Here is a 22,257-nt window from a genome sequence, read left to right on the forward strand (position 1 = left end):
AATATTCATGCTGCAGAATTACGTAAACTAAAATGCACTCAACAGTATAAACTGTACGAGCCTATACCTGTAAAAATATACATACATATAAATATACATATGCATACCTGTAAAAATATACACAGAAACAATAATATAAATATACATATGCATAGAAAAATGACAGAATGACATATCAAAATGTTAACAGTGATTTTATAATTTTCTTAGAGAAAATGTTTCAGAAAATCCATGAAAACATTATGAATTAGCCAATTTACATTGTCATGAAAATAGGGCCCAAATTAGTTGCATCTTCCCTCTGTTCTATATGAATCCCAATTGGCTCGAACTGTAATTATATTTTCCCCCCACTTTTTTGTAATGATCGAAGCTCTACAAGTTTATTTTTTAAAAATAAAAAAATTAAATGACCATGATTCCACCATCTAGATATAATGTTTTCCTGTAATTCATACTTTATTTAAGCATATTTAGCCCCTCAGCCTTTTAAAAAATTGGGATCTAAAACCTCAGATGTTAAAGGCTTTCTAACCCAGACATTGTTTAGTGTTCAGACATACTAAACTGATGCAAACAGGAGTCTGAGCTTTGGAAGGAAATTTTAAGTAGATACAGAATTGAAGCAGAGGTGAGAGAAGAAAATCAACCAACTTGAGCTTTTGATTACCTATGAAGCATGAATCATCTGACAGCGAGCTTGGAAGGGAATAAAGCAGCTTCAGACAATTCTCTTCCTCAAGGGGCGGGGTGCACAGGAAGGCAGGAAGAGGAAACCTTAACTCATCCATGGGTATTCTCTGGGTCTTACTCTGCACAAGGCATGGGAGTAAACAATAATATAAAGCCTCTCTAGGGAAGAAAGGTGCTTGCAATCCAGCTGAAGAGGCAAGAAGATGGACAGACCAGACACAAAAGTGAGCTAGAGGGGAGTTCCCCTAGTGGCACAGTGGTTAACAAACCCGACTAATATCCATGAGGATGCGGGTTTGATCCCTGGCCTTGCTCAGTGGGTTAAAGATCTGGCATTGCTGTGAGCTGTGGTGTGGGCCAGCAGCTACAGCTCTGATTAGACCCCTAGCCTTTGAACTTCCATATGCCACAGGTGCATTCCTAAAAAGCAGAAACAACAAACAAACAAAACGCCAAAAAACAAAAGTGAGCTAGAGGAAGTAGTGATGGGGAGGGGACCCCAGACACAGGAGTGTCTCTGTGGACTCGTCAGGAGTGAAAGCAAGCAAATTAAATCCTGACTGAGGGCTGTGGGTTCTGCACACAAGGGAGCGCCTGACATGGACCAGAGCAATCAGAAAGCCAGGGCTCAATGAGATTCCATTTTGGATAATGGGAAGAGAACATTCTCGGAGACCAAGAGGCAGAAGAAGGCCCAGTGTACATCTTTCTATTTCACAGTGAGGAAGAGCTGCTGGCTGGGTCATCCTTTTTCACTGTTATTTTGGAGACAGGAGGATGCCTGCCTGGTAGGAACCTCAACACAAAGAGTAGCTCAGAAAGAGGCACCTTCTGCAAGGTCCAAGGTAGCCCTAAGGGGTTGGGAAATAGCTGAATACCTGGCCTAGGATGGTCCTGATGCTGGCAGCCATGGGCATCACACTTCAGCCTGGGAGTCCTTGTGGCTGGGGTGACTGTGGTGCGGGGAGTACCTCAGGGAAGATGCTCAGAGGCAGGACTCTTCCTCTTTTTTCCACTGCTGACTCATTTTCCACTTCCTTGACCAAGTTCAGGGGGTGTGAGACCAGCTCTTGGGCAGGGAAAAGGCTGATAAACAGTTGACAAAGGGTCTCCAGCTCTACCCAACTCATGAGAAAAGAGCCCAAGCCCACTAGTTACACAGCAAGAAGATGAACAAGCTGGACACTCAACAGAAATGACTTCCTCCCCACTCGGCATCAGAAACCAAGGGGCCAGGTTGCTCAGATACCGAATGACAAGCAGAGGGAAAAGTCCGCATACTTTACTGACTCCCTGGAAGTAAACCATATTTTCCCTTAAGCAAGAAGAATCATGGTGACTAGAAAGAACAACAAAAGGGTTCAACTCTGCCAACACAGAAGCAGGGTGGGGCCTAGTTGTTCCAGGCCTGGGTCCCCATAGTGGTGTCTCTGAGGTCTTTGGGGACATCCACACGAAAGACAGGCAGGGCATGGCTGTCTCAAGAACAGGGAGGGTAGTGGGACTGATGATGAGGTCCAGGGCAATCAGAACCCTGCTGCCCAACCCCAAAGGCACTTATGTGCAGGACTGTTATGAGGCCCAGACAGAATGAGGGTGGCATGCTATGAGCACCCCCGTCCCAGCTCCACCAGGACCACCCCTGTCTTATAGTGTGCACCTGGCCCATATCGGGCATGTGATAAAAATCTGTTCCGTGAACAAATGAAGGAACCAGAGAGTGAAGGAAAGCAGCCCAGCTAGGCAGAGCTCTACCTCCCAAGATGAGCTAGCCTGACTCACTTGACCTGGCTGGAGCTTCCTCTGGGAAACCACTCCAGGGAGCAGAGCTCGCCAACATGTGCCAAGAAGCCAAGGAGAACCAGCCAGCATCCTCCTGCAGCAGTTTCAGCCCAGGGCTATCACTTCACATGATGATTTGTGAGTGCTGACCTGGCGGGGAAACCATCAGGCTGGGAATTCTTCCTGACATCTGCAGAAAGCCAGGGCAGATAGAAGCAAAGCAAGGCTTTTCTTTGAGTCTGCAGGTCCCTTCCTCAATGTCACCACCAGAGGGCCTTCGGACACTCACAGAGCCAGGACACCAGCAACATGCTTTCAGGCCCTGGATTCCCTCCTTTACCTGGCTTTCCGAAGGCCAATTTATACTCTCCTTGCCCTCCCACAATTTAAGAGAGTCAACAACATGTTCTAATTACATTGGAAACTGTAATTGTGAAATGAGGGGAAAAAATTGAAGATAATGAAAAACATCTGAGTTCAGATACCTGGACACATCAGTTGCCTTATCGAGAAGCTGTTTGTAGGAAAAATGAGTAATCAAGAGGGCTTTTTTTCCCCCCTTAGCCATGCCCACAGCATGTGGACGTACTGGGGCCAGGGACTGAACCTGTGCCACAGCAGTGACCACACTGGATCCTTAACCCTCTAGACTACCAGGGAACTCCAAGAGGGTTTTATATCAGAAGCAGCTACTCAACAGAGAGGACATCAGCATCCCTTCTCATCCCCACCCCTACCCAGGGAAGTGCTCACCTACTGGGACAATCACAAAGCATAAGACTGAGGGGGATATGTGTGGATATTTTTCCCACCACCTAGTGGCTCTAGCTATTGCTGAAGGTCAAGTATGTATCTGGGAATAAGAGAAGAAACTCAAACTCAACTGCTCTAAAATTATCTAACCTCCCCTTTACAAAAATAACACAAGCAAAGAGGACATCAGAAACAGGTTTGAACCACTGGTACCATGAAACTTTGTATACTGAGAACTGAACAGAGTTAAGGATGATGTCATCTGTACATGCCCCCACTTTGCAAGTGGGAAAGTTCAGACAGGTTGCACCACCTGACTAAGGCATTAAAGCTTGGACTAGAATTCAGGTCTCCTGATTCTGACAACTTAAAAAAAGCCAGGAGAGATAAAGACATTAAAAAACAAGTAAACAAAACCAAGTTAAATTTTTTTTTTTTTTAAGGGATGCACCTAAGGTATATGAAGGTTCCCAGGCTAGGGGTCAAATGGGGCTGTAAGCATCGGCCTACACCACAGCAACGCAGGATCTAAGCCGCATCTGTGACCTACACCACAGCTCATGGCAACGCTGCATCTTTAACCCACCGAGCGAGGCCAGGGATCGAACCTGCATGCTCATGGATACTAGTCAGATTTGTTTCCACTGAGCCATGATGGGAACTCGGAAAAAATTTTTTTTTTTTTTTTTTTTTTTAATGAAGTAGAACTCAAGCCAGGCTTTAAAAGAAATCACTCGTCTGCACATTTTGAAAGTGTTCCTAATTATGCTGTGTATCCCAACTGTCCTGCATTTAATCTCTCACTGCTGTTAGCTTTCCTATACATAAAGTGCTAACAAGCAGTGCTGAGAAAACAGGCCTACACCACCACAGAGAGGAAAAATACTCTACCCTCTTGGTTCTGGAATACAAATGTGGAACTGCCAATATAAAATCAGCCTGGCCTGTCCCTGCAGTGTCTCCACAGACTGGCATTAATCACTAGTTACCGAACTAAACGGCCACAGTGGCCCTGGAGCAGAAATTGTATTACCCACTTCCTTGGGTAAAAACAACAGGAAAGAAGGACACTGACATCATCCCAAAGCTCAGATCCACATTTTAATATATTTCCCAAAACAATTTACTCCCACCATCACCCCATTTATCCTGAACTACAGCCCTCCTGCCCGTGAAAAAGGGAACATGTTTAAATCCATCTAATTAACGCTGGTGCCAGGCACACAGCAAGTACCCAAGAATGTCGAATCGCTAGTTGAGGTCTGTTTTTAATACTCTGCAACTTCTGATTTCTTTTTCAAGAACAGATACTACTTTCATTGTCTGAAAGATACAAACACTACTTAATCTATTCGTGCCCATTATAAATCAATGGGGGCCTTAAATCAAAGCAAGTCCTCCTGAAAAGGATTTATGAGGAGACAGAAGGCATCTTTAGTGGCGAAAGCACACATGCAAATGAGTCAGTTTAATAAGACACAGGCGTCTCTGTCACTCTCGCCTCCAACTCTGGCAATAGGAGGTCAGCACCAGTTCTCGGCCCAGTGAAAGCAGCGCGATGTCAGAAGTATCTGGCAGAGAGCAATGTTATCGAACCCACACCTGCGAGCCCGTTTTGTCCCACTCTTACCTGGCAGCTGCAGCCAGGAGATTTTTCGCATTGGGGGCTCCTGGGTCTACAGAGAGAGACTTGGCAGCTAAGAGCAGCTTGCTGGATGCCATCGAGATGTTCTTGAGGTTCCCTATAACTTGGATCTGGTCTTCTTTCGTCTGGAAGGTCAAAAGGAGCCAGAGTAATTAGGGGCTGTTCATTTTTTCCCAGGCAGCGTCAGAGCTGGGAGCGGCACCCTGAAGGTTATCTGTACAGAAAGCATTAAACCCCATCCGTCTGCAGACGTCTAACTTGTCCAACTCTGCCTGGCGTCCATCCTTCCCCAAACAGATACCCAGACCAAGATGCACATGACAGGACGGAAATCCACCCTCAAGTGGGTCAACCGAGAGCTGTGGTGTCTCAAAAGTGTGGGCATTAAAAGGTGGAGGGAGGAAGAGAATGAGTGAGAATGTGCACAGACCAGGCCACAACAATACTGGGGCCATCAAGGGGCTCGTCCCTCTCAGCCTGGTACCAACCACTAGCACAGTCTCAACACTTTGTGCTGACTGCATCCCAGAAGCTCCCGACTCTGGAAGGGACACGTTTCTGACCAGGCTTGCGCATCCGAGGAACAACCCTTTGTAGATAACAGAGCAAGGGACACGATGGGGTCCCTCTTTCAGGGAGTCCACAAGAGCTGGTGAGAGAACAGCTCCGTAAGCCCACCCAGACCAGTCTGTTCATCAGAAGGTCATTTGTAATCACTTGACCCTCAGGATTAGCCTTTTCAAATGGGCTCACCGAACCTCAAGTACCTGAGTTTTAACTCCATTACACCACATTTAAAGTATAGGATGCAGGGCTGCCCTCCCTCCAAAACCCAGAGAAACCCTGAGTTCTGTTGGAGGATTGTAGGGAAAGTTCTCATCAACCCAGGAGGCACTTCACACAATAAGATAGTCAAGTCAGTGGGCCTGCCGTTTTCCCGGGGGGTCATGGAGCTCTCCAAGAAGCAAAGGCAACGTCAAGGTAGGGCAGCTTACAGCTTCCCCGATGCTATCTGCCAACTGGCCTCAGAGGCTGACAGCCCACCGGCGTCACCAGCAAAGGGTCAGCTCCACAGAACGACCACACCCTCACCTGAGCCTGGCCTGCCATCTCAATGCCGGCATCGAGGAACTCGTCAAAATCATCACTGAATTTCCCGGAGGCTGCAGCCAGCTCTCCACTCTGGCCCCGGGTGGCATGGACAACCTCTCCTGCGGACTGGTTCAGATCAGCCGCTGCTTGGTTCAGTTCACTCTGGGCTTCCTGGAAAGGCTTCGTGCTCGGAGGTAACTGATGGGAGAGAAGGCACATGGCACAAGTTTCACTTTGCGTAGGAGAAACAACGGCAGATGTTGCAGAGGGAAGGAGGACTCTCCCGGGATGCATTTGTGAGCCACATGGACTAAAAGATGTGGTTTGAGCCCATATTAAGTTTGACCTTCCATGTATATACACTGACTTCTTTGCTTGAATTTATTGAGCACCTAGTCAGGGCTGCATGGTGGAGCAATGACCAGCACAGCTTGCCTCAGGGCCTTTGGTCTCCTATGGGGCAGGGCCGGAGCTCCCACTTGGACAACCTGAGCCCAGGAGCCACTCTCCGAACCGCCCTCTACCTAGGCTCTCTCACATGGGAACTCTCAGAGGTTCTGCCTTTTGGAACTAAACGTCGGATGCTATTAAATCTTAAATCCTATTCTCCCACAAAAAATAGCACCTCTTTTATTCATCAGTGGTCTTTGCTAACAAAACAGCTCCTTCTCAGAAGTGCCGCTAGCAGAACTAGAGAAAAGTGAAAAGATCCAGAGAGTCAAGAGAGACTCTGAGTCACAACACACCCAGGGCTTGCAAACCTGGTATGTGCCAGGCACGAGGAGGTGAAGAAACAAAGATGAATGAGGACAAGAGCCCAAAAAGGGACTCACAGAACAGGGAAGGGAACAGGCCCCAGAGTGAAATTCCAGGCTACTCACTCTCTCAGGGAGTTCTGGATCTGTGTGTCCCTTTATCACCCATCACAGCCTAAAATGCCCCCGTCAGAAATTCAACCATCACATACCCTCTGTTCTTGTTCATTGGGGTGACCTGAGAGCAAGGAGCAACATGGTCTCAAAGACAGAGAGGAAACTTTAGAAGCTCTACACCCGGGAACTATGCTCAATAGAAAGCAAAACAAGGAAAAGGTGAATCGGCAGGAAAAAAAAAAAGGACTCCTGAGATTAAGGCTGCTCAGGGATCCCAGGGAGGGGAAAAGACTCCAGGAAAACCCAGTCCCCCAGGCACCCCTTCCCAAGCCTACAGCTCTCACCGAGTCCACCAGCAGCTTCTTGCTCGACTCCCCAATGCTCTTCAAGGCCACGTCCACATCCTTCTGCCCAGGCAAGCAATTCACGCAGTTATTCAGGGAGTGAGAGACGGCTTTGGCCACCTGAATACACAGAGGGAGAAAGGCCCATCAGAAAGCAGTTTCCAGAGCAAATAATTTGGCACCTGTGTTGGGAATGAGCAGTGACAGTACGCAGAGCTAAAAAAATCGGGAAATGATCCGCCAGCACACACCGACACTGTTTACCACTCAATCAGCTCATCGGGGCCTCTCGCTGGGGTTAACATCCTGTCTTGGCACAGGGTCTGACATAGTGACACAGCACACCCCACCTGCTCCCCAAGGCAAGGCCAAGTCGTGACTGTGGCGCAAACACATGACTCTCCCATGTGTTGTCAGGCTCTAAAACAAAGACATCCAATACCAAGACAAAGAGAACCAGCTCCTGTCTTGAGAGACCTGCAGAAGTCTTGAGGTAGAAGGTCCTTGGGGTCCCAGTTCTCCAGGACTGCAGTGGGTTTCTGCTCAGTGACCCTCTGGTGCCATCCCACCCAACCCCCTGCCCAGGGGAAGGCGGGATGCTCTGAGCACTTCTAGACCAACTCAGATGTGCCCACATGCTGCCTTTTAAGGATGTGTGAGGCACCCTGTTTGCACTCTCGGGTAAGACTCATCTGAAGAGGCACTAGACAGAGTGAAAAATGCTGAGTGGCTACACCAAGTATATCTACCTCCTGTCCCAGGCCAGGAAGAAGGATGTAGGTAGGCACACGCAGGCCTGAAACAAACCTGCTGTGTCCGGGCTCTTCCAATTCCAAGGGCAGGTCTCATTGAAGCCCCCCACACATTCTGTTAACTCAGCTAAGCAGATATCACGTTATGGAGGCTGCTAGGCAAGGCTTACGAAAGTGCTCCCACCAGGCGACAGCCCGTCAACATGTCCATCTTAACGATGACCACGACTGCCAGTGCCGGGCCTCACCTGGGCTAGTCTCTGCTGACTCTCGGCATCTCCAGGTGCAATCAGGGCCTGTTTGGCCTCTTGGATGAGCATGGCTGAGCCCTCCATCACATCTCGAGCGGAGTCTAACATGGCATGTGCGGCCGTGGGGTCACTCGTAGATGCAGCTACTCCCCGGGCGGCCTGGGCCAGCGTTTTCAGAGCTTGGGCCGTCTCTCGAGCAGCCACCCCTGTGGAGAAAAACCCACCAGACTTTCTATTAGATTTCATCTAAAAGTCCAACCTTTTCTTGGGAGTAAGCCTCTTAGCTTCCTAGAAAGAAGAGAATCCTCAGACGGTACCTGGAACAGGTGGGCTCTGAAATATTTTTTATAAAGTGAAGTGCTTCTCAAAGAAGTAGCCTCTACCGCTGGCTCTGCCTTGCCCCAAGAGAGATGTCACAACAAATGCCAAGTGCAAAAAGATTTCCTGGGAGTTCCCTTCGTGGCTCACCATTAATGAACCTGACTAGGATCCATGAAGATCTGAGTTTGATCCCTGGCCTCGCTCAGTGGGTTAAGGATCCGGCATTGCTGTGAGCTGTGGTATAGGCTGCAGATGCAGCTCTGATGCCGCATTGCATAGACCAGCAGCTGTAGCTCCAATTAGACCCCTAGCCTGGTAACCTCCATATGCCCAAAGTGCAGCAAAAGCAAAAAAAAAAAAAAGTTTCCCCTCTGGCTCCTGCCACTCCCACTGCCCCACCTGTTCCCAGACCTAAAATATGAAGTGCATAGCATCCAACTCAAGGATAAATCATCCAAATTCACTTCTATTTTCAGTTGTTTTCATCAGGCCATAACTTATATGCACTGAAGTGAATGAGTCTACCTGGGCAGTCACTCAATCTCCACAAACGTATATGTACACACATCTACCATCCAGATGGACACATAGGACATATCCATGACCTGTGCCCCTTCCCAGTCAGTATCCTCTCACACCAGAAGTAATCCTTATTCTCACTTTTATTGCCATGGGCTAGTTTTACTGTTCTTAACTCCATGTTGATGGAACCATACAGAATGTGTCCTCTTGTGTCTGGTTTCTTCCTCTGACTATAATGCCATGAGGTTCACCCATGCTGTTACCCATAGCAGTTTATTCTTTCTTGCTATATTGTATTCCATTATAAGAACACATCAAACTTTATTTATCTTTCTTCTGTAGCTGGACATTTGGACTGCTTCCTGCATGGGCTATTAGGAATAAAGTTACTGGGAAAGTTACTGTACCAACATTTAGTTAGACATATGGCATCATTGCTCTTGGATTTAAACCTCAGAGCTGGATTGCAGGGTCATAAAGTAAGTGTATATTTATTTCGTTTTGGAGGACACTACCACGCTTTTTCAGAATGGTTTTGACATTATACATTCCACCAGCACAGTATGAGAGTGCTAGTTGCTTTTCATTCTGGCCCAAACTTGCCACTGTTCCTTCATTTATTTATTTATTTTATTGTGGCCAATTCTGGTGGGGGTACAGCTACATCTCACTGAGGCTTAATTCTTATATCCCTAAGGAGCAATGATGTTGAGCGCTTGTTCAGACATTTCAGGGCCTTTTGGACATCCTCTTTTGAGAAGTGCCTGCTCATCTTTAAATCTCCTCTAAAGATAATAGTTTATCACCAAATCTTAAAGACTACAACACACCTCGATAGAAGAAGAGGTGTCTTCCTACATGGTACCTAGTGCCTGGCACACCCGAGAAAAGGATAAAGGCTGGAAATACCAGGCCTGTAACACAAAGCTCCTAGAACCCTGGAATTGCGGAACAAGCCAGCCTCAAAGGTCATCTCATCCAATGCTGAAAAGCACTGGATGAGGCCCAGCACTGAGAAGCATCTTGTCTATGGACACGCTTTTAGATCTGAGGTTTCCTGGCTTCTTAACTTTGGGATCAGACTGTGTACAGTGCTCCCTAGGAGCAAGAAGCATGAGGGATTCTTATTAGAACATATAACATCTGCATGAGAAGTGCACAGATACATTTATCTCCCACCTCACTTCGAGGTGACTATTATCCAACAGCTTCGGTTGGATGGCCTCCAGGCATGAAGCATGGCCTTCATTCCCGGTGCCTCAGCGGAGTGGGCACAGATGCAGCAGGAGATCCTCTCCTTACTGAGGACAAGGCACCGTACTACAGTAAAGAGGCAGAAAGGCCCGAGATCCATAAAGCAACTGTGCAATGTTGCAGACTGGCTTGTCGGTAAATATTTAGGAAGTCACACAGCTGCAACATAACTCTACAATCTAATCAAGGCAAATTACAAAGCTGCCAATCTCCCATTTATCACACAGCACTTCCAAGCGCAGAATGTGGAATGACTGCATTTTAAACAAAGTGTTTTTTATGGCAAAGGAGAAAACACAGAGATAAATAAAGCCAAGGTGAAGGAGAGAAACAAGCCAAGTGGAAGAGTCACTGCATTTTATGTTGAAGCTTCTGGCACAGGGTGAAAGGATGTCCTTGCTCAGAAGGGCAATGGATGTGAGTAAGACCTCGCCCAGCTCTGCTGCTGAGCTGTGCAGCCTAGACTGCTGTCTTCTCTCTGAGCCTCAGCTTCCCTCAGGTTTCAGGAGAGCTGAGATCACAGCTCTCAGCATGTGAAGTTTAAGGCTATGATTACTAGACCTCTTGTCTTGCCTTCCCACTTACCATGTGTACTCCCTTTTCTTTCTTTCTTCCTTCTTTTTTTTTTTGCTTTTTAGGGCTGTACCAGCAGCATATGGAGGTTCCCAGGCCAGGGATCAAAACAGAGCTGCAGCTGCCAGCCTACACCACAGCCATAGCAATGCAAGATCTGAGCCACATCTGTGACCTACACCACAGTTCATGGCAATACCTTAACCTGCAGAGCGAAACCAGGGATAGAACCGGCATCCTCATGGATACTCATCAGGCTCATAACCCGCTAAGCCACCAGGGGAACCGCCCATGTGGACCCTTGAATCTACTTCTACCCGAGTACCATGATTTTGGAAGCATAAAACATTTATTGAATCTAACTAGACAAGTCACAATTATGCAAAACTCATTTACTGAAAAACCTTTTACAGACCCAGACAATTCTTCCAAAAGGCAGAAACCAGAATTCCAAAAGCCACAAGACACACCCCAAATGCCTTCTGCTGAGGACTTGCCCTGAAATCTTAAGGCACGTAAAGGATCCTCTTTGGAGGGATCAAGTTTCCCAGAAAGTGGAAGCCACACCAACAAAGGATTAAAGCAGGCCACCAGATACCAGGGAGCCAAAGAATATCCAAGGCTCCATATGGCTAAAGTCACAATAATGTCCTCAGTGGTAATGATGAGGATCCTCAGGGATCACGACCTTTCTGGTAAGAAAGCATCCTTGTCATCAAGGGTGCAAAACACACCAGAGTTGCCGGTGGGAAACACTGAAGCAGACTACTGTTTCAGTAACCACAACCCTTGGGTGACAGGGATTATGTCCACACTATTCCTGCCATCTAGATCTTAAATTATACTCAGCAATGGAGCATAAAGGAGACATCTTGAACCCAAGAAATACAGGGGAATGCTTGGTAATGGTAGTTATCCTAGATTGGAATTCATACAGATTGTGTGTAGACAGTATTAGACCACATATCAAACCCACAAGGTAAAAACCAGGTATGAGAGATTTTTTTTCATCTGTCCCAAAGGACCTGGAAAGGGTTCTTGTCTCAATAACTGTATTCAGCTGAAAAGAAATGCACTTTGAATACTTTACTGGCCAAAGAGACATCTGCATCAGAGTCTGGTCCAGGGGCAGCTCAGGTGTAACTTCTGAACATCCCACACACTTCAAGTGTGGACAAGGGAACTGACTCCCAGGAAGAGGCTGTCGGCACAAACGCCCTCTTCGCTGCCTCCCACCCACTCTCCCTCACACTTTCGTGAAATTGCCTTCAACAGGGAGAGCAGTCACCTTGTTTCTCCACAAGCCAATGGATATTCCTTAAGTCCTTCTCTTAAGTGACTTTCTGGGCAGCAATTACTCCTTTGAATGAAGAGACACCCCTCTCTTCTAGTTTCCTTGCTCTAAGACTGCATGGTCTCATTCCTTTCAAAGATTTCTATTGCTCAGCCTTCTCCTTAAATATTTGGATTCCTTGAAATCATATCTGATAAAAAACTTTCTCACTCTACCACTCGCCCTTACGCAAACTTCTCTATCCTGGGGTTTCCATCATCATTTTATTACACATTTAAAAATATTTAGCTCTAGCACAAGACCTCTCAACTGTGTTCCAATGACCCTTTGTTTCCATCACCGGGATTCATACAATACTCCGTTCGCCATCACACTGAACACTTAGACCTGTCCATGTTAATCCCTACTCCCATCCCTGCCAACTTCTAACCCGTCACTAACAACCATCAGGTCTCTATTTCTTTAATCCAGCCTTTCATCTCCATTAAAGGTCACCATCATCTTTTATGTAGATGAGTGTAACAGTCTTCTCATTGGTCTCTCTGCCTCCAACTTTATTTCCCTCTAATTTATCCACACATGAGAGGAAGGGCAAGCCCAGTTAAAGGGCAATAGAGATGGTATCCATGAACGCGAACTTTTCAGTATGTCCACATGTTCTGAGGTTAAATTTCAACTTCTTTAAATTGGCTTATGAGGCCTTTTAGGATCTAACCCCAGCCTACCTTTCCAGCATCACCTCCTCACGCCCTACCTCCTTCCCCCTTACTTGGATCTTTCTCAGGTCATTTAATCAGCCTTCTCTCTTGCCTTTGAGACTTCACATATGCTGTTCCCAAGTCCACCAGCACCTAGTCAGTGCCTGCCTGCCAAAATGAAATGGGGCTACTTCTAGGCTGTTTTTCAGACACAACTAGACAGTCTGTCATCCTGGATGTTATCAGCATCAGATGATGCAACTTGTAAAGCAGTCTGTCCTTTATTAAAACTCCATTTCATCATCTGCGCAAAATCTGGCAACATTTCAGCAATGTGTGGAATACTTGAAATGAAATCTCTCATATGCCCTACGCTTTTAAGAATGTATATATAATTTTCCTTCTCCTTGAATGCTAAGTGAGTCGTGATAATCCTTAAAACCCTGATGAGATGTCAGCTCTGCCTTGAAACTTTCCCTTACCCTCTCACAAGGACAGAATTGTACATTCTTATTCTTGCAGGTCCTACATGACACTACGCCATAACACTTTTTGTGCTCCCATGAGCTCTTATTTTCAAAGTAATATACATAGTTTTTTAAAAAATCAAAGATGATTTTCCTCATATCAATGGTAGAATAACTTACTGCAGATGAACCGTCCTCCAGAGAGAAACAACTAGAAACACTGGGGGGAAAAATAGATGAAACAGCTGTTTGAAGGCACTAGATGCCAAAGAGCCAAGGTGAAGAGAGCCAAGATCTTGAAGAGAAAGGAAATACAGAGAAGTGAGCCTAACGCTGCTTTTGCTCTCAAGGTATTTTCTAATTTGTACACTGTTGCTCAGAAGCTGAGAGGCTGAATGAAACTTCCTGAAATCACATGGGCCTGGAAAGATAAAAAATCAGAAGAGCCCTGGTAGACACCACAGATTTTTGCATGGGAGGCACAAAGGGCTACATCCTAAAAGGTAAACTGGAAATGGACTTCCCAATATCCAGTCAGTTCAATCCTACTCACATTATGGTGATCTGCTCCTTTCTTAACCACTTGTTAAAATAAAATAATCATCCCTGAAGGAAAGAAAATATAATCTAGAGATGCAATTATCTCTACAATGTAAATACCAATGATTAGCATTAGGTTAAAAAATATCAAACATCAGGAGGCAAGATCAATAGCTGAAAACTAAGGGGGGAAAAAAGACAATACATCTATAGGTGATTTTGATATTTGGAAATATTGGACCTGGACTTCTAAGCGACTGGGGAAAATATGTTGAAGAAGTTAGAGGACTAGATAGAGAATTTCAGCAGAGAAATGGAAAGTACAAACAAACCATCAAAAAGTTATTATAAAATTGAAATATATGGGAGTTCCTGCTGTGGTGCGGTGAGTTAAGATCTGGCATTGTCTCCGTGGCAGTGCTGGTTTGAGCCCTAGCCCAGGGCAATGGTTTAAGGATCTAGTGTTGTCTCAGCTGTGGTGTAGATTGCCTCAGAAATTTCCATATACTACAGAAGCAGCCAAAAAAAAATTTTTTTTAAAAAAACCTGAAGAACATGACTTTTAAAATTAAAAACTTAGAGTTCCCATTGTGGTGCAGTGGAAATGAATCCAACTAGGAATCATGAGGTTGAGGGTTCGATCCCTGACCTTGCTCAGTGGGTTAAGGATCTGGCATTGCCATGAGCTGTGGTGCAGGTCACAGATGTGACTCAGATCCCACATTGCTGTGGCTGTGGTGTAGGCCGGCAGCTGCAGCTCCGATTAGACTCCTAGCCTGGGAACCTCCATGTGCCATAGGTGCGGCCCTAAAAAGTGAAAAAAAAATTTAAAAAGTCAAGATGAGGGGTTGAAAGAAGAACAGACAGAACTAAATAGAGGAATAGTGAGCCACAGATAGAGCTGAAGAAAACAAAGAATACAGCATAAAGAAGAAAAATTATGGCCAATATAGAAAAAAGCATAGGAGACACAGAGAACAGTGAAAATGTTTACCATGTGGGATAACTGGACTCTACAAAGAAGAGGAGAGGCAAAATGGGGAAGAAGAAACATCTGAAGATATACAATGGGTGAGAGTTTTCCCCAAACTGACTTAAGAAACACATCGTATTTTCAAAGAGTGCTTGGAAACCAAAGGCTGAGAAAATTTGGAACACAAGTAGTAGGGGGGAAAAAGAAAACCATATTACCTTTGGAAGAGTAAAATGACAGCTGACTTCACAACAGAATAAAGGAAGCCAGAAGACAATGGAATAACTTCTTTAAATGCTGGAAGAAAAGAAGTGCCAACCTAAAATTTTATAATATGTGAAATTATCCATTAAAAATAATGACCAACCAAGGCATTTTTAGACAAACAACAACAGAGAGAATGGTCACCGTCAACTCACACTAAAGGAAATAATGCAGGGGGTTCTTTAGGCAGAAAGGAAATAACTCTGGGTGGAAGCCTGTGGATAAGCAGGAAGGAATGAACAGCAATTGAGAGATCAATACGGGGGAGCATCTAAACCGATACTGACTGTATGAAACCCCTTCAAGACTGTTTTGAGGAGGTTAAATATACATAGAATTAAGGCACTCAACAACAGTGAATGAGTTGGAAGAAAAATAAATGAAGTTAAAGTGCCATAAGGATCTTGCACTGTCCAGGAAGAGCTAAATGTACCAATTTATATTATACTTTTAAAAAATTATGAAAGAATAGGCAATGAATGTACAACTAACAAGCTCACCAAGGGATGAGAAATAAATTTTAAAAACACAAATATATCTGAAAGAAGGCAAAAAAGGAGAGAAAAAGGAATGTAGAACGAGTGGGACAAAGAGAAAATAGTAAGACAATAAATTCAAACCTCCATGTATCAAAAGTTGCATTCTATGCAAATACACCAAAAACTGATTGAAGGAAACTATACTGTCATACCAACAAACAACCCCGCCCATGAAAGAACAACTACATGATACTCACAGCATACACATTAAATACAAGCATAGAGAAAAACTGAAACTAAAGGGATATGAAAAGATTTATGATGCACATACACTACAATGAAACCTAAAACTTCCATGCAGAAAACTATAAAACAATATTGAGAGATGGAGTTCCTGTTGTGTCACAGCAGAAACAAATCTGACTAGTATCCATGAGGATGCAGGTTCGATCCCTGGCCTCACTCAGTGGGTTAACGATCTGGCAACGTGGATTAAGGAATCAGCATTGGCATGAGCTGTGGTGTAGGTCACAGACATGGCTCAGATCCTGCATTGCTGTGGCTGTGGTGTAGGCCGGCAGCTATAGCTCTGATTTGGCTCCAACCCTGGGAACTTCCATATGCCTCAGGCGTGGCCCTAAAAAGAAAAAATAAAAAAAATTTAGAGAAAGGAAATCTAAGTAAATGTAGAGACATCCCATAGTCACAGATTAGAAGACTCAACAATGTTAGGATGTCAATTATCCCCAGATTCAGCTTAACCCCAATCGAAAAACAAACAAACAAAAAGACAACCCAAAGAGTTTTTTGGGAGTACAAATGGACAGGCTGATTATAAAATCTACGTGGAAATGCAAAGTAAAGTCAGCACCAACTTGAGGAAGAACAACAAAGTCAGAGGACTTAATATGATCGGATATTAACACTTAGTGTAGAGCTGCAGTGATTAGGAAAGAAAAGAAGGTAAGAATAGGCAATTAAAGGAATGAAAAAGAATCAAAAGTTCAGAAGCTGACTTGTACATTTATTCACTGACCAGTGGAGAAAAAGGAGGGCAGCTTCAGAAAGTGGTGCTAGGTCAAATGGATGCCCTTGTGCAAAAGCAATTACACTAGGACCCCTTTGGCCCGCACATAAAACCCAGTTTCACATGGATCGTGCGTCTAAAGACAGCAAGTGAAACAACAAATGATTCTGGACTATAACAAAGCAGTATCTTCATGATTTCGAGAGGCCGAACTTGTAAATAGGCCACAATAAGCACTAAGCATAAAGATGTGTAAATTGGACTATATTAAAATACAAGTTTTGGAGTTCCTGTTGTGGCTCAGCAGTTAACAAATCCGACTAGGAACCATGAGGATGCAGGTTCGATCCCTGGCCTCGCTCAGTGGGTTAAGGATCTGGCGTTGCCATGAGCTGTGGTGTAGATTGCAGACACAGCTCTGATCTGGTGTTGCTGTGGCTCTGGTGTAGGCCAGCGGCTACAGCTTCGATTAGACCCCTAGCCTGGGACCCTCCATATGCCATGGGTGTGGCCCTAAAAAGACCAAAAAAAAAAAATTAAGTTTTGTTTATCAAAAAACATCTTTAGGACAGTGAAAAGGTAAGCCACAAGATATAGGAAATATATCAAACTCGAATTTTTAAAAATGGGCAAAAGACATGAACAGGTATCTTCACAAAAGAAGATATTCAAAAGGCCAATAAACTGTAGAGCTCTTCTACGGCACTGTTCCTCAAGGGCAGACAAACTAAATAGTGTGACACTACCACACACACAACAGAGCAGCTAATACTGACAATGTAGATGGTGACAAGGAGGTAGAACAAATGGAATGGTCAGGTATCTCTGGAAGGCGAGGGCTGATGAGCTGCACATCTGTAAGCCAGCCATCCCCTGGGGATGCCAAAAATGCCCACTACTTGATCTTGGGGGTGGGGTAGGGTTCAGGTGCATTCAGTCTGTGATCACTCAAGAAGGCATACATTGAGGGCTTATGCTCGCCTAAGGATATATATTATTCTTCAACAATAATGTACATCTTAAAAGAAAAAAAAAAAAAAACTCAAGCTGTTCTACTCTATAACAAAAGCAACAATCCATCTCCTCCCAACTGATTTCTTAGGTACAGAGCCACTCAGTTATTTAAGCTCTCTTCTGATTTATTTCATATTTTCAAGTCATGGGTTAATACTGAAACTTTTTGATATTTCCATGTTAGACAGCAGTAGACTTCCTACTATGTCTACTTCCTACTGTGACAATATTTCCTTTCTTTTATCACCTGTGGTGGTCCTTACAGAGTGCTCCTGGGTCAGGGCCACTTGGTGTCCCTAGGGTACAAGCTCTGTAGCACCCATTAGTCGTTTCTGGTCGCCTTCCCTACCCCTGAACACCTTTCAGTTTTTATTTATTCGGGTCTCTCAATTAGCACTCATCTGTCTCCTTCCACCTTTGAAAATTTCACTGAAATCTTATTTGTTGTCTTCTTCTGTATTCTCTTTGACTTTTTCTATTTTTCTTCCTTTTAGTGGGATTTCAAGACTCATACATAGTTGCATAGGTCTCCAATTACCTTTTGCTTATAGTCTAATAGGGGTGACCCATAAAGAGTTGGGGGAATCCTGTTCGATCAGTCTTTGCATGCTTAGCATGTCCAGTAATAAGCATGTGGAAAATGCTTGAAAAACAAACGGCTGACATAAAAGAGTCAGGTTCACTGTGAAATCAATGCACTCCCCCCACCAGCCCAGCGGTCTGCGCCTAGCCACACAGAAGCAGGGAGGTTGCGAATCTCACCTGTGTAGTGTTCGTTGCCTTGAGCCGCACAGGTCAGGAGCTGAGCCATGGAAGAGCCTACTGCTTTAGATGTACTTCCCAGGTCCTGAGCACATTTTTCCAGCTGCAAGAATATGCAAGAGGGAAGAGAGCTTAGAAGAAAAGAACTATCCACTGAAGTCCTCGCCCTCAAATAATGCATATCAAAAACTCTGGACCTTAACTCTTTTCCACCATTATAACATGGCAATGACACTAAAGAGATGCAGGGTGATAGAGGAGAAGGAGCCCAAGTTTCTGAAGAAACAAACCTTGAGTTCACACCCTGCCCTCTGCACCCTCTCCCCAGTTGCTAGCTGTGAGAGATGGGGGTAAGTTACTGAACCTGTCCAAGTTTCAGGATCCTGAGAGCAGAGCACCTAGCTCAGAAGGTTTTCAGAGAATTCATGTAGGTACTTGACAAATGGTAGCTATTAGTATTAGGTCTTTAGAAGCTAATTCAGAAAGTCTGCAACAAATCCTTAGTGAGAATTAATTATGCCTTGGCAGGAAGTGGGCAGACATCCAGCTGTTCCACCTTCCTGGCATGTGGGGCCATTAACATTGTTCAATTTGATCATTATGCTGGGAGGAGTTCTAACCAGGAGGAAATGCAATAGAAATAGAGGTTTGGAGTGCTAAATGAGATTATGAAAACGGGCAAAGTGCTTGCTTCCCATGACGAACACGTCATCTTGCTTTGTCAACGGAATGAATAATTCGGAGAATAAAGTCAATAAAGGCCTAGGGTATGAGTATTATTTGATTACTAGATGAGGACAACATTTTGGAAGAGAACTCTTGGACACACTACGAGTTGTTCAGAAAAACATCAGGGAGTGTGTGCATTTTTAACCCCGCAATATTTCCGAAGAGCAACACTGCCTTCAAGTAAAAAAGAGAGTCTGATCCATTATCGCCAACAATGCAACACCGTACACACATTCTTTTAGGGCAAACGATTTCTTTCAAAATTACAAGATGTTGCCTGCATTCTAACGGGCCACTTGTTTATGTAAAGGCAGAATACATGTCATGGGCTCCCTGGAGTTCAGACATTTGGAAAAAGACATGTGGACCACAATGCAAAGCTGCTGGCCCAGGAGCCAGTCCTGATTTTATCGTTAGCTGAAGGACCTTACTGAAGTGACTTAACTTCTTTGAGCCTGACTCTCCTGGTTTTCACGATTAGCGGTAGCTTGATTTAATAAATATTTTCTGAGTACTTTTCATGTACCAGGCATTGTTCAGTAAGTGAGTTGCTTCAGCAGTCCCTATATATTCTAAAAGCTTTAATTCATCCAGAGCGCGGCAGTAGTTAAGAGGTCAAGCTCTCAATGTGAGGGATCAAGGGCATGGGTTTTGGAGACCCCCAGATGTGGATTCAAACCCTGCTTCAGGTGCTAAGTGCCATATAACACTGGAGAGAACAGTGACAACCTCTTGCACCTGTTTTCTTAGCTGCAAACTGGGGTCAACAAAACATGTCCATTAAGGTTACCACCAGGAAAAACTAGACTCTGCGTGTGTGTGTACACTGCTCAAGAGGAGCTTAATAAATATGGTATTTTATGAGCAACGTTCAGTAATGAGGGAGAGGAGGTACATACAAATGAGGACAAAATTTTTGCCAAGAAAACCCTGGCACAGACGTCAGGAGGTATCATAACATGATCAAATTAGATTTCCGGTGCCATCACTCTACTTGCTGTTGTGGCTTTACTACCTTTTTTGTCTTTTTAGGGCCGTTCCTGCAGCATATCGAAGTTCTCAGGCTAGGTGTTGAATTGGAGCCGGCCTACACCATGGCTACAGCAATGCCAGATCCAAGCCATGTCTGTGACCTACACCTCAGCGCATGGCAACACCGCATCCTTAACCCACAGAGTGAGATCAGGGATCAAACTTGCATCCTCATGGATACTAGTCAGGTTCATAACCCCCTGAGCCACAATGGGAACACCTGGTTTTACTACCTTAAAGTGCTTTGCTATTGCCCATTTCAGTGTCTTGCACTAAGTGATTTTTTATTTTAAATATGCCTGTTGAAAATATTTTCTGTATTTATCTTTATAACCTCATTGCCAGCCATTTCGTAGATAAAAATGCCTTAGACATGGAGGAGACCGGGAACTTGCCTAGAGCTAGTTGATAGAACCTGGACCAAGGAGCCAGAACTCCTGGTTCTAAACATATTTCCTCCAGCTTCACTGGACGTTCGTTTCAGAAAAGGCCGCAGAATTAGCACACTGGTCTCACACACCAGTGTGTCCTGTTATGAATAACAACAGATGCTTGGGCATTGCCAGCTAACCCCCAGGAGAGCAACCATAGACCCACTGCCAGACGGCCCTTCAGGGTGATCTGTATCTTAACACGTTCTAAAGAAATGGTGCTACTCTAGGGCTTTGCATAAAAACACTCAAAATTGAGGCACACTGACCCCCAACTTCTAAAAAGGCCTCAACACACCAAACAGAAGGTAGAGCCCCAGCCTCCTGCAGCCTCCAGCACCCCTACCGTTTCCCCAGGGAGGGGCTTGAGCTGACTCTCCACAGAAGCCATCTTGGCGTCCTGCAGTTCACTCTTCAGGGTCTGCACGGTGCTCAGAGCGGAATCGATTTCCATGGGACCACAGGCTTCGTGGGCCTGTCAACAGAGTTGGGATTATGCGCACAAGAGTCTGCTTGGGAAAACTGTCCCCAGTACCTTGTGATATCTGAATGCCTTTCTGGACATAAGCAATGACTCCAAATCTAGCCATAGGACACAAGGGTAGCAAGCATTTCTTGAGGGCACAAAATTATGCTCCATTAGGACCTGAGTCCTAAGTTCCCTAAGTAATCAATTATGTGTGTCTCTTAACTGGACCTACTGAAAGTCTCCTTGAAGCTGTTTCCAGATAAAATGTATTGCCTCTCAGGCTAAGAGGATCCTTATTCACTGTGTCTGCGTTCTAGACGTAGGGTACCTAGCACAGTACCTGTGCACAGTGAAGTTTGGGAAGCATGTGGTAAATGAAGGAATGAATGAACTAACAAGTAAACCCAGGATTCTAGAGTAAAGCTTCTATCAGCCTTTACAAATATCTAGATTATAAACCAGCATCTTTCCATACTAAGATTAGGAAAGATTTTTCTTAGTAAAAAAGTAAAATAAAATTGTTTTAAAAACTACTTCATGGTCATTTAGAACACTGGTCTCCATATGCTCTGATCCCACATCCCCAACACACACGTTAATAAATTATACATGGATGATGATTGATAAGTATATTAGATACAGGTAAACCTTAACTTCTTTCCTTTTTATTTATTTATTTTTTTGTCTTTTTCTAGGGCCCCACCCGTGGCATATGGAGGTCCCCAGGCTAGGGGTCTAATCAGAGCTGTAGCCATCGGCCTACACCACAGCCACAGCAACACGGGATCTGAGCCGCGTCTTCAACCTACACCACAGCTCACACCAATGCCAGATCCTTGACCCACTGAGCAAGGCCAGGGATCAAACCTGCAATCTCACGGTTCCTCATCTGATTCATTAACCACTGAGCCATGCGTCTTTCCTTTTTAGATAACAGTTACAACAGTAGCAGTACACACTATGGGACTGATTTCTATGTGCCAGTGTTACGAGGTGAGGACACTGAGGCCAAGAGACCTGCCCAGGTCACAAAACTGGTCAAAGGCAAGGCCAGAATTTGAGTGCAAGTGGTCTGATTCTGCATCCTGCGCTCTTGACCCTTATACTATATACAGAAATATTTAAGAGTTCGTACAGAGTCTTCCTGAACCCAGCGAACAGTCATCTTCCAGCCCCACTTTTGGGCTCATTACTCCAAAGCAGTTGTTTGAAGTGGGTGTGTTG

The 22,257-nt window shown here is 44.8% G+C and overlaps 1 protein-coding gene across 24 annotated transcripts in view; it reads right to left on the reverse strand.

Moving 5' to 3' along the window:
• Positions 1–22,257, reverse strand: part of TLN2 (talin 2) — a 471,505-nt gene that overhangs the window by 103,923 nt on the left and 345,325 nt on the right. For all 24 annotated transcript variants that reach the window (XM_084967307.1, XM_084967304.1, XM_021094340.2 and 21 more), the window contains 6 exons: positions 20,911–21,039; positions 18,373–18,475; positions 8,182–8,390; positions 7,182–7,301; positions 5,966–6,163; positions 4,859–4,998 (listed from right to left, as the gene is read on the reverse strand). In XM_084967307.1, the coding sequence (XP_084823433.1) occupies positions 4,859–4,998; positions 5,966–6,163; positions 7,182–7,301; positions 8,182–8,390; positions 18,373–18,475; positions 20,911–21,039 (899 nt within the window). The remainder of the gene's footprint in view (positions 1–4,858; positions 4,999–5,965; positions 6,164–7,181; positions 7,302–8,181; positions 8,391–18,372; positions 18,476–20,910; positions 21,040–22,257) is intronic.

This window comes from Sus scrofa, chromosome 1 (genome assembly GCF_054392235.1).
Source record: "Sus scrofa isolate SSC_HxYL_T2T_F1_AM1 chromosome 1, Sscrofa_HxYL_maternal_Yorkshire_Landrace_v2.0, whole genome shotgun sequence".
In the NCBI taxonomy this organism is placed as follows: domain Eukaryota; kingdom Metazoa; phylum Chordata; class Mammalia; order Artiodactyla; family Suidae; genus Sus; species Sus scrofa.